Below are 11,513 nucleotides of genomic sequence, written 5' to 3' on the forward strand. Positions count from 1 at the left end.
AGGCCCCGCCTCCTCGGAGCGGCTGGCGCGGCCGGTCCGCCCGGCTTCTCTTTGCAAAGCTGTCTCGGCGGGGCGGGGAGCGGAGCTTCCTCCTCCGAGTGCGGTGCAGCGCCGCCCGGTTTGTCCTTCCGCCCCTGCCTCCGCGGCGCCCAGGCGAGCGAGGGAAGGTGCGCTGGAGCCGAGACCCGCGATGTGGCCCGCGGGAGCAGCGGCAGTGGCGGGGTCTCCGGCGCGGGACACATCGCCGTGCGTGGAGCTGTTGCAGGCCCTGCCGCCCCTGGCCTCGCAGCCGCCTCCGGCCGCGCCCTCGGGGCTGCCGCTCCCAGCTCCGGGCAGCGCGACCCTCAACCGTCTCCCGGAGCCGCTGCTGCGGAGGCTCAGCGGGATCTTGGACCGAGCGCCCGAGGGCCGGGGTTGGAGGAGGCTGGCGGAGGTGGCGGGGAGTCGGGGGCGCCTCAGGGGGGGGTGCAGGGATGGGGTCACGTGGGAGTGGACTTGGGCGGGGGTGCGCGAGAACAGTGTGGGGGCACCCGAGTGGGAGGGTGGGCGCTGGTGCTGGAGAGCATCGGGGCCACGCGAGACGGGGCAAGGGCCGCTGATGTGGCAGGAGCGCTGAGCAGAGGACGTGGGGAGAACTTCAGTAATCTTCCAGAGAGAGAGCCTTGATTAACCCAGGAAAGCCCTGGGCATTCGAGAGTTTCGGCCTTGAAGCCCGGTGCTCACACCCTAGTCCTGCGCTCCTCCCCATGAGCTGAGAGAGAGTCGAGGTTGACCTAGGAGTGGATCGAGAGAAAGAAGGCTATCTGGAGATCACTGTGATAGGGCAGTACCTCTGAAGGACTTAAAATGCAAACTAACGGGATATAGACGCCGACCTGGAAAACCTAAGGAAGGTTAGGAAGAAGTGCAGGTAAAGCGATGATGGAAGAGTTTGGGGGTGCAGGAGCTCATGAAGGTTTTTATGTAGGGAGAGAAGGAGGGTGGGAAAGACAAACTAAACTCACCACCTTCCTCCATCAAGCCAGCTTACCAAGTTCTCCATGACTTCACCATGAACATCTATAAGGAAAACTATTTTCCTATTACCAGGCCTGGAACCGCAGTACTAGTGGTTCTTGAACTTTCGGTGTCCGGACTCCTTTAAATTCTTAATTTTATGAAAACCCCAGAGTTTTTAATGTGGGTTCTGTGTATTCCATACATATAATACATAACTGATATTTACCATATTAGAAATTAAAACTAAGAAAATTTTAAAATACGAGCTTATTTAAAAAGAGTAACCTAGTACATGTTAACAGAAATTACATGTGGAAAGACAAATTTCTCTAAAACAAACAAAATTAGAAAAGCGGCGTTTCACTTTTTGAAAATCTCTTTAATGTCTTGGCTTCATTGCAGGGGGCTGGCTGCATTTCTGTGCCTCTGCATTCACAGGTCTTGTAACACCAGATGCTCCAATGTACACTCCTGAGAAAGTGAATGAAAAAGATAAATAACATCTTAGTGTTATTTTGAAAAATCGTTTTGACTTTCTGGGTCCTGTGAAAGGGTCTTAGGACCTGCATGAGGGTTTCCTAGACCATACTTAGAACCGCTACTCTCTGTCGTTGTCATGATATTGGTCTGCCTTTCAAACCCCTCAGCAGTTTTTTTTTAACTTCTCATAGGACTAAACTTTGTCTTGTCCTGTAATTATTTGTATACTTCTTTTATAAACCTCTTGAGGAGAAGAAGAACCATAGTTTAAGAGTGTATCATACCTAGAACCTATCTTAGACACTCTATAAACACTTGAGAGGGAGACAGTCACTCAAAGTTAAATTTATTGAGTGCCTATTATTTGCTACAAGTTCCAGAAAATAAACAGGTGACAGATATTTAGTTCCTGTTCATAAAGTCTAACTCATAATGGCTGTCATTCTGGAACATTCACAAATAGCATGTTAAGTACTACATTGGGTGTGAATAATAATGAATTGTGATCATTTATTAAGCCCTTAGAATAAACCAATGTGCTGTTTACATGGATTATCTACTTTAACCCTCACAACAGCCCTCAGTTTCTGAGAGTTTGGGGTTAAAACAGAGTAATGATGATCTGAGATTATCTGTCCATACAGAGGAGTAACGATAAGAGGATGGACTCAAGAAGTTGTAAACTTGCAAAGTTGAGCAGACAAATGGCATAATTTTTTTCTGTTCTAGGAAAAACACATTGTCCTTTTGGCTGTGCAAAGAAAATCCAAAATACTAACATTCTAGGTCCATAGATTTCTAAATTTCTAAAGTTACAATATGAAAAGTTGTCATCTTTCGGGGGAGGGGGTCAGATCACCAGATCTGTGATTGGTTAAATTGTGCAATTAAGTAGCCCTGTAGTTAGGGAAGGCTCTGGGCTTTCCTGAAGAGGGAGGGCCTGGTAGCAAAGACTCCTATTTTTGATGAGAGAAGAAGCATGGCTGATGGAATCTAAGGTTAGTGGATATGTTGTCGGAGAGTGGGCCCTTTTTGGCACGATGACCAGGTTCTTGGCATCTCCAGCAAAGAATTGAATGAGATACCAGGGCAAAGTAGTAAAAAAGCAGTTTATTAGAAGACATAGCGCACTTCAAAGAGTTTGGAGCGAGCCACGTGCAGAGGCAAGGCTCAAAAAAGGGAGGCAGGGCTCAAAAAAAAAAGGGGCCTGACTACCCAGGACTTGGAGTTTTTATCCCTTTTTTTCTAGAATGGGCTGTTCCCCTCTGTGCCTGTGATTGACAAGAGGCTATAGTGGAAGGGGCGGTCTTTTGGGCGGTGCAGGAATGCAGAGACCCAATGCCTGCTTCTAACTGCCCTCCTTGTTTGCCTTTTGAGAGATGTGATCCCCACAAAACCTCTATGGGACAGGAGGTCTCTTCTGTGTCTGCTTCCTGCTGGGCAGGGGTGTAGAGCTGTCCCTGCCTATTGGGGGATTCACAGAACTCTCACCCTATCTGATCTCAGATGAGAGGAAGGGGTCTCGAGCTCCGCCTGGAAGACCATGTTGGCTTCTTTGGTTGTGACTGGCAGTCTTGTTGGGGTATCATCTGTATCCCCAAGGCCCCTGAATGAGGAAAAATAAATTTTAATTAATAAATCTGTTAGCTCTTGAGAAGTCTGTGGCCATTCAGCTCTCAGTCAGGTGGTATCAATCATCTGGGCCCAGAATGGGTTTGTAAAGAAACATTAGGCTTACTCGCCTGGGGGAATGTTAAAACCTATTTAGTCTCTGGGATGGCTTGGGGGATGTTGGGAAGTCACAGGCTTTTAAGTAGTTATCTGAAGGAAGGGTAGGAGATTTCTGTGAACAATCTATTGTTTAGGATTCAGAAACTGATGTATAAAACAATCAAGAAGCAGGGGGATAGGAGAATTCCATGATTGAGGGTTGGAGCAATCTTTAGGATTTAGAAACTGATTAGAAGAGTAATCAAAGCCAGGAGCTAAGGAACTAGGGAGTAGACTTAACATTTCTATAGGAAAGAAAACTGAAAAGTTAGGGGGGGGGGCCTACTCAGGGCCCACAACGGATACCCCAAACCTTCAGTCAAATTGTGTTAAAGGCTATAGAACTGTGTTAGCTTTCTTTGGAGGAACTGACAGGAAATTTTGAATTCACATTTCTAATGAAGCTAGTATAGACAGAAGGGCAGTTGCCTACCAAGAGATGACAAGCAACAAAAGGCATGCATTTGTGGAATCTGGGAATTCCAGCGTGGGGAGTCTGATAAGACAGATGGAGTTTCACCAGTCTTCCAGGATGCTAAAGATTATAGTTCATAGTAGGCTAGTTGTGGTGAGGGGAGTCGGGGCACCCTGAAGTTTGGAGAATTGGGGAACATTAAGCTCACTTACCTGTTGAAATCAGAATTAAACTGACATAACAAAAGGTTAGCACTGGGAACTTGGGGGCTAGAGAGTGACAAATGAGGGGGCAAGCTAAGCTGGTGATGCTTTACTCTATTTAAGAAAAAAAGAATTACTTTAACGTAATTTCATGCTGATGGCAGAAGAGCACCTATGATAGTAGAAGGTCCTAAAAGTGTTCCTCTAGGGTCAAACCTAGGAACTATAGAGTGAAAGTCCAAGTGGATAACAGTTCCCGTGAGGATGTGAAGTGCTCTCCTCAGAATCACTGGTTTCACAGCCCTGGAATCTCAAAGGTTGCTTATTCTGTTTCCTTTCACTTTTTTCTGACTTTATACTTCTTTCCTCAAACTATTGGGTTGTCAGAAAAGTCATGCGGCTACAATACTGGATGGACCAAGGCACCATTACTTGTCACCTGGATTATTCCAGTAGCTGCCTAACTTCTCCTCAGGCTTTGCCCCACCCCCCAAATCTGTTCTTAGTACATCAGGAATAATGATTCTTTCAAAACATTAAATCAATCTTATCCCTTCTCTGCTCAGAACCTTCCATTGCTTTTCCATTTCAGAGTGAAAACACCATTTTAGCTACCCGTTAACTCTTGGACCTGATATCCCATTACCGTCTCCCTCTCTCTCTCTCTGCTCGCTTGCTTTTCCTTGAACACAGTAGGGTCTTTGTACTGCTGTTTATTCAACCTGAGGTGGTCTCCACAGATAAACCATGACTTGCTCCTTTACCTCTTCAAATATTTGCTTTAAAGTCACCTCAGTGAGGTCTTCTCTGACCACGTTGTTTAAATTACCTACATCTGCTCCAGCATTACCTGTCTCTGCTTTGCTTTGTTTTTATGACCATTGAATGGATGGATGCACGCACATGCGCATATGTATCTGTCCTCCTATAGAAAAATCCAGGAAAATAGGGAATTTTGTTTTGCTTGCCTCTATAGCCTCAATACCTAGGAAAAAAAGCTGGCCTATTTTAGGTGATTAATAAATATTGGTTGAATTAAGGACTAAAGATTCCAAAGAGTAGATGTACCATAAAGAGAAGCAAAAGAACCTCAAAGCAGGGCCATGGTTTGGACCCTAAAGAGTGTGTAATATGTTCTATTTGATTATATATTTTTAAAAGTGAAGTTAAATATAGATACGTTTTTAAAAGTAAAGTCCATTTGCTTCAGTAATAGTATTTTAAATTAAATCAAATTCCGGATTAGGGCTGGTAGAAACCACTTCAAAGCAGTCTTACAGGAATGTAACTAAAAAAGGAAAGAAAGAAAAGTTGGGTGTATATAAGCATCATCTTAGCTGAAAGCCAGTGCTCGTGCGGAAAATCAGTAAAAGAAAAGGAGATACAGAACTTTCTTTTTTTCCTGTGACTCTTCGTTTTGGAAGAGAAATCATTGTCTACTTCACTTTGATCTTCATTTGGGGGAAAAGTAGACAAGTTGTTTTTCATTTTCTCTATATCAGTATAAACATTAATTAGAGCATTGCTTGGTTGCATTTGACAAGATGGGTTCTTAATTTCATGTATCAGATTGTGATAACCTTCCCGAATCATAAAAATTATATTCAACATACAGCATCCTTATGTTTATAAATCTTATATTCTCATTATTTGAAAAATTGGTAATCCTTATATTGGTTCCTTGACCTGGGCAGTACATGAACTAGTAAAAGAAATTTTTACAAAATAAAGGACCAACAGGCACCCTCAGCTTTCGTTTTTGCTGTAGTCACCATTATTTTATAAAAGAACAGACTAACCTTTTTAAAAAATAGGAAAGACAATCTTTGAGTAAAAGGCAGCCTTGTCCTTATTTTTATCATTTTACCATGGACTTCATTCAGATTGTGCTGCCACTAGACTGAAGTCCAGAATTTAGAAATGATCTATTGTATGATGATTCACATTTAACTAGAATATAGTACTCACTATATAAATTTAACTAGGATATTTAGAAAAGAATACCTACTTCCTATAGTGATATGAGGCCTGGTAACATTATCAGGTTACCAAATAGTAGCTACTCAAAAACATTTTTAAGGAAAAGCTAGAACAGTTTCAGAAATAAAGATAATTTTAAAATGTACCTTAATACTCTTTTGATAGCCTTATGTTTTTATTGCATAATAAGAGCTAACTTTTACTGAGTGCTTATTATTTGCCAAGCACTGTGCTATGTACTGTTTACATGGATTATCTAATTTAATTCAAACAACCCTATAAGATAGATGATATTACTATTGAAATTATTTTGGTTGGATATATTTTTTATGAGATAAGCAACTTTATCACAGAATTATAAATCTTGGGTGGCCATTATATAAATGCGGTAGCAGCCTTTTAATAAAGCTGACCAAAATGAATGTGGATTAAGAATATTTCAAGTCATAGGAACCTTGGTAACCTTGACTCTGCCACAGCCTGGTACTATTATGTTTGACCCCTTCCACCTATCCAGGCTTCTAGACTTCTCAGTTGGGATTGAAATTCACTCAATAATCATTTAGTTATGAATAATTAATATGGGCAAGACAGATTTCAGGTATTGAGAGATTAAATATATATGTATGTATGTATGTAGATATATGATGGGGTTTCTGTTTTCAAGGAGTACTGTAATCTAGTTGGGTAGAGAAGACATGCTTATAAAAGAAAAGTTTATATTTTAAGGCAAAATCATGTCAAATAAAACATAGATTAGGGTTCTGTAACCACTGACTGATGGGACAAATTCAGGCCACTGCCTGGTTTTGTTCAGCTTATAAGCTAACAATGGTTTTTATATTTAAAAATTGTTAACAAAGCAAAAAACAAGAAAGAAGTATATGTGATATATACTGTATGGCCCATAAAGCCTAAAATATTTACTCTCTGACACTTTATAGAAAGGTTTGCCAAATGTGGTATACAAGATAAACACCACTAGGAGACTGCATCTAAAGTGTGTTTGGCGGGCTGTTGTGATCTGGGAGAATCCCACAGAGAAACTAGAGTTTATATTGGACTGTAATTCAAATTGGCAGGAAAGGAAGAGGTGTCTGCGGAGGTGTATGAGGTATGAATTTGACAAGTGTATCATGGAGATTATCTAAAGGCTTTGGTTGGCCATTGTTGTTGGTTATGTCTCTTTTTTTCACATGAATATACACATAGACACTCTACTTTGTTAATACAAAATACTATATATTTTTTTCATTTTTTAATATGTCTCAAAGATCTATGCCACTTTGGGGGGCCATCTTATACTCTATATAAGTACAAAAAAGAGTAGAGAAATGTATCTGATCTTCCTATTCCCAATTAAAGGTAAAAACTTTGATCAAGGGCCAGCCGAGTGGCTTAGCTGGTTAAGAGCTCGCCTGGGAGCACCAGCTCTGAGCAGCAGGGCTGCAGTTCAGATCCCACCCACATTGAGAGCCAGCGTCACTGGCCCTCTACAGCTAAGATGATGAACAACAGCTCGACCTGGAGCTGGGCTGCTGTGAGTCGCCGGCGACGGCATAGGCTACAGCAGGGCTGCAGTGGGCTGCCATGAGCTACATGAGTGGTTGGCAGCCAGCATGAGCGGCCAGCAGCCGGTGTGAGCTGCTGGGAGCCGCTGTGAGCGGCCGACCAATGACGGGTGACCGACCTGCCTCATCCGGGAAGAGCACAATGATCATACCAACATGGGCCAGTGAGGCGAGGTCCTCCACAACTAGACTGAAGAGCAAAAACAGCAATTTCTCTACCTGTCTGTTCCCCTTTCCTGATTCCCCAACGCTGTTCCCCTCCCCCCAATTCCCCAATAAAATCTTTAAAAATTTTTTTAAAAAAACCTTTGATCAAAGTCAGAGCCAGATTTCTCTCACATCCAGTTTCTAGACTTCCCTCATTCTCCTGAACATAGTCCTGGGAGCTGAGTCGGAGATGGGAGTCATGAGGAGCCTCCTGGAGTGGCAGAAAGAGGAGGACAGGACAGGAGCACTGATCATGTAACTAGCTTCTCACAACTCAACGACTTGTGATTTAGTCCCTACACCACCTACTAGGGTGACAGACGTGGAGCAGGCATATCATAGTGAAGAAAGCCATTGACTTGACTTAAATGTGTTGTTTTCAGTTGTCTGGACTTGGAGCAGTGCTCTCTTAAGGTCTTGGATCCTGAAGGAAGCCCGAGCCTGTGTCTCCTGAAGCTAATGGGTGAGAAGGGTTGTACGGTCGCGGAGCTGAGTGACTTCCTGCAGGCCATGGAACACTCTGACCTTCGTCAGCTTCTCAGCCCCCCAGGTAGGTGTTGGCCTTAGGTATGTCCTCCAGGAGTGCGTGGAGACAAACTTGGAGAAAAAGATCGCATTTGACCACATGATTTGTGTTGACTGTTTTTGGGAAAGGTAAACGTATGAAGTCTCATTTTTTCCCCCCAGGTTGAGACTAAAGAACACATAAAAAGCAAATGCAACGTATAAATATTGTGGTTCAAAAAATCAGCTATATAAGATGTTTTGGGGCAAGTAGAACACTTTCATTATAACCTGCATTATTAGATACTAGGGAATTATGTGATGATGGTGTTGTAGTTCAATAGAAGAATGTCTTTATTCCAAGGAGACGCATACTAAAGTATTTAGGGGTAAGGTGTCTATGACTTACATTGCAATAGTAGAGCCCAAAAACTAAATTTACACATTGATTTATATGCATGTATGTATATGAGATAAAGCAAGTATGACAAATATTGTTGAAATTTTTGCCAACATGATGCTTTTGAAATGTTGATTCACTCAACTGTATGATTCTTTTTTTCTGAATATACTAATATTGAGTGAGGTTTCTCACTTCCAAAGTCAGACGTGAGGAATAGGAAACCGTCCCTCCTTGCCACAAATACGGTAGCATCGGGCAGGAGGGACCAAGTCTTCTAAGTGACCTGCGGCGGCAGCACACAGACCTCCTTTCTGAGGGGTCCTGCTGGCCGTTACAGGTCCCGCTAGAAGCAGAGAAGCCGATCAAGACCTGGGGGCCACGGACTAAGGACATGATGCTCTCTTTTACATGGTTTGGCTGTATGCAGTTTTACGCTATGGACTTGTTTGTGATAATATTTATAAGTTAGCACAAGGAACCTAAAATTATAGTGCCAATCTTATTCTTTACTTAGTTCTGGGGTTGGGGAGTTACAGGCACATGGTAGTGGTGTGCTATCAATTACATGTACCAGGAACCCCAACTCAGATTGGCATCATCAAGGGAATATGTTGATTCTTCTAACTGAAAAGTCTTGAAGCAGGTTGGGCTTTAAGAGGGGGAGGCAGGAGCTAGTTTATTGTTGTCTTTGCTCGTCCCTTCTTGTCATCGGCTTCCCCCTAAGACTGACTTTCTCCATGGCCACGAGATATCGACCAGCTCTTCTTGCATTCCTCTTCGTCCCAGCAGAAACCATAAGATTCACTCTAGTTAAGTTTGGTCCCATGCCTGTCCCTACACCTGTCACTGTGGCCGGAGAGATGGAATGTGCCGAATTGCCTGGCTTAGAGCCAAGAGTGGAGTTGGGTTGAGTCAGCTTTCCAGAAGCCACACCAAACGAAAGTGGGCCTGGTGGAGGGAGAAATGGGGGAACAGGTGCTGGGGAGAGAACTAAAAACTCGACTGCAGTTGGATGATGATGAGTCAGGACACTTGGAGTCTCGGATTACCTTCTGCCTTACAAGGCCTAATGAAGATGATAATATGTGTCTCTTGGACATGCCTCCCTTGTGTTACACACTGTTTCTGATGTTTGATGTATGTTTCTCAGGGCCTCTTCACACCAAGAGGTGTGCTAATGGCGACCTCGTTTACCTAAAACTATTGTCTGTCACCGATCAGTAAACTTCTCCTTAAGGTGACGTTTATTAACTTTTATATCCCCAGTGCCTAGAATAGTACCCAGAGGTTGTGACCATTGAAATCTGCCAGTCTCGGGCACTCAATTAGCTACCAAGTTCTCATACTTTATAGAATACCAGTGCCTCTGAAAACTTAAGAAACCTCTCTGGGAAGTAGATATAACTTTTAGATCTCATTATTGTTTTCAGTAATTACAGTGAATTACTCTGACCATTGGTTACCAAGTCTGTAAACTGAGAGTAAGTGATCTCTAACTCTCAGGGTTGTAGGAGTTACAGGAAATAATGCTGCATTGAAATTTCAGCATCTAGACGACAAGAGAGGCCCCACCTGTCATGATTTGCAGTGTCATCACTGGCCTGAGATCTGAGGTGTCCCAGTTTTTCAAAGCTTCCCATGTACGAAACTGGGCTTGACTGGAATTGAGTCACATATTTCTTTATGTGTAGCCTGAAATTTTTAACAATATGTTTTGATTTTTGACAAGCCAGCAATGAATACAGTTCTATGCTAATAACATCAGTAATTTTTTAAAAAATCCATTTCTGCTTTTTGGGGTTTTTTTCCTCACATAGTAGCACTAGCACTTTACTGTCAGTGTTTCTCCTACGGAGCTCAATCTGATATTTGGCCTACAGACTTTCCGTTATCCCCTGGGACTTTTTCATATTTGAGGGGACGATAGAAAAAGGAAACCAGTTACTACGTTACCACGTATGCGCTGTTCCTGTGAAGTGTTGTCATATTAGCCATAGTCCATTAGGAATTAATTGTTACTTGAATGTTAATTGTTGATTTAAGAGGAAATATTTTGGGATTTGACCTAACTCAGTAGTTTCAGGAAGAAATAATTTATTGTTAGCTTTCTATCTGCATTTTATGTGGATAATTTAAAACTTAGATACTAGAACAGAAATATAAGAATTATAGAGAGAAATTTTAATATTTTAATATAAAGGATATTGAGAATAAGAAGTACTGTAATTATATCAAGAAAGGGAGCTCTGGTAGAATCAACTTGAGATTTGCTCATTAACATTTATTGTATTCCAATACCTTTGCTATTTCAGGCATTGTGCCTGGTACTCTGAATTCAAAGAAAACAATATTTTCTGCCTGCTGAAAGTTCACAGTCTAGTAGGGGAGACAAACCCGTAAATGTTCACATCCGATACAATCATAAAAACAAGTATATATAGACGAAGTTTTATCTGATCTCCAGCTTTTCCTTTTCAGTGTATTCCTGAATCTTGGTGAAAATACAAACTAGAAATATTCTAATATTGTCTCTCTTTTTTGTAGTAATGCAGTTTCATAGGAGGACATTAGTTCTTAGTCCACAGAAAGTCCAATGATTTTTCTCTGATTGTCTTTATACAGAGGTCTGGCTTGGGTACAGTGAGTTCTGTCAAAGATGCTACAAACCTATGAACAGGACTTCCAACACCTAAATGCAGAGAGAAGGGGAAATTTTAGATTTATTTTGCCAAATTCCATTCCATTTGTTTGTGAGATGACAGCCAGCTGATGGCTGTATTTCCCCATTTCTAACTGCAACAACTTCCTTGGTTAGAAGCCAACCTCAGTGATCCCTCAGCTCAAACCCACGAGGTTTGAGCTGAGGTTAGCTCATCCCCAGATTCTTGCTCTGAGGGTGGCTCATCCCCAGATTCTTGTTCTGAGGGTAGCTTGCCCCCAGATTCTTGCTCTGAGGGAGCTCACCCCCAGATTCTTGCTCT

General features: G+C 42.3%; 2 protein-coding genes across 2 annotated transcripts in view; one reads left to right on the forward strand and one right to left on the reverse strand.

Annotated features, from left to right (window-relative positions):
• MALT1-AS1 (MALT1 antisense RNA 1) overlaps nt 1-454 on the reverse strand; it is a 1,372-nt gene extending 918 nt beyond the window's left edge. The window contains 1 exon segment of the mRNA XM_019640609.1: nt 33-454. Within this exon segment, the coding sequence (XP_019496154.1) occupies nt 33-242 (210 nt within the window). The 5' untranslated portion in view covers nt 243-454.
• MALT1 (MALT1 paracaspase) overlaps nt 1-11,513 on the forward strand; it is a 92,161-nt gene that overhangs the window by 30,907 nt on the left and 49,741 nt on the right. The window contains exon 2 of the mRNA XM_019640693.1: nt 8,009-8,175. Coding sequence (XP_019496238.1) covers nt 8,085-8,175 — 91 coding nt within the window. The 5' untranslated portion in view covers nt 8,009-8,084. The remainder of the gene's footprint in view (nt 1-8,008; nt 8,176-11,513) is intronic.

Source organism: Hipposideros armiger, unplaced genomic scaffold (genome assembly GCF_001890085.2).
Source record: "Hipposideros armiger isolate ML-2016 unplaced genomic scaffold, ASM189008v1 scaffold_52, whole genome shotgun sequence".
Classification (NCBI taxonomy): domain Eukaryota; kingdom Metazoa; phylum Chordata; class Mammalia; order Chiroptera; family Hipposideridae; genus Hipposideros; species Hipposideros armiger.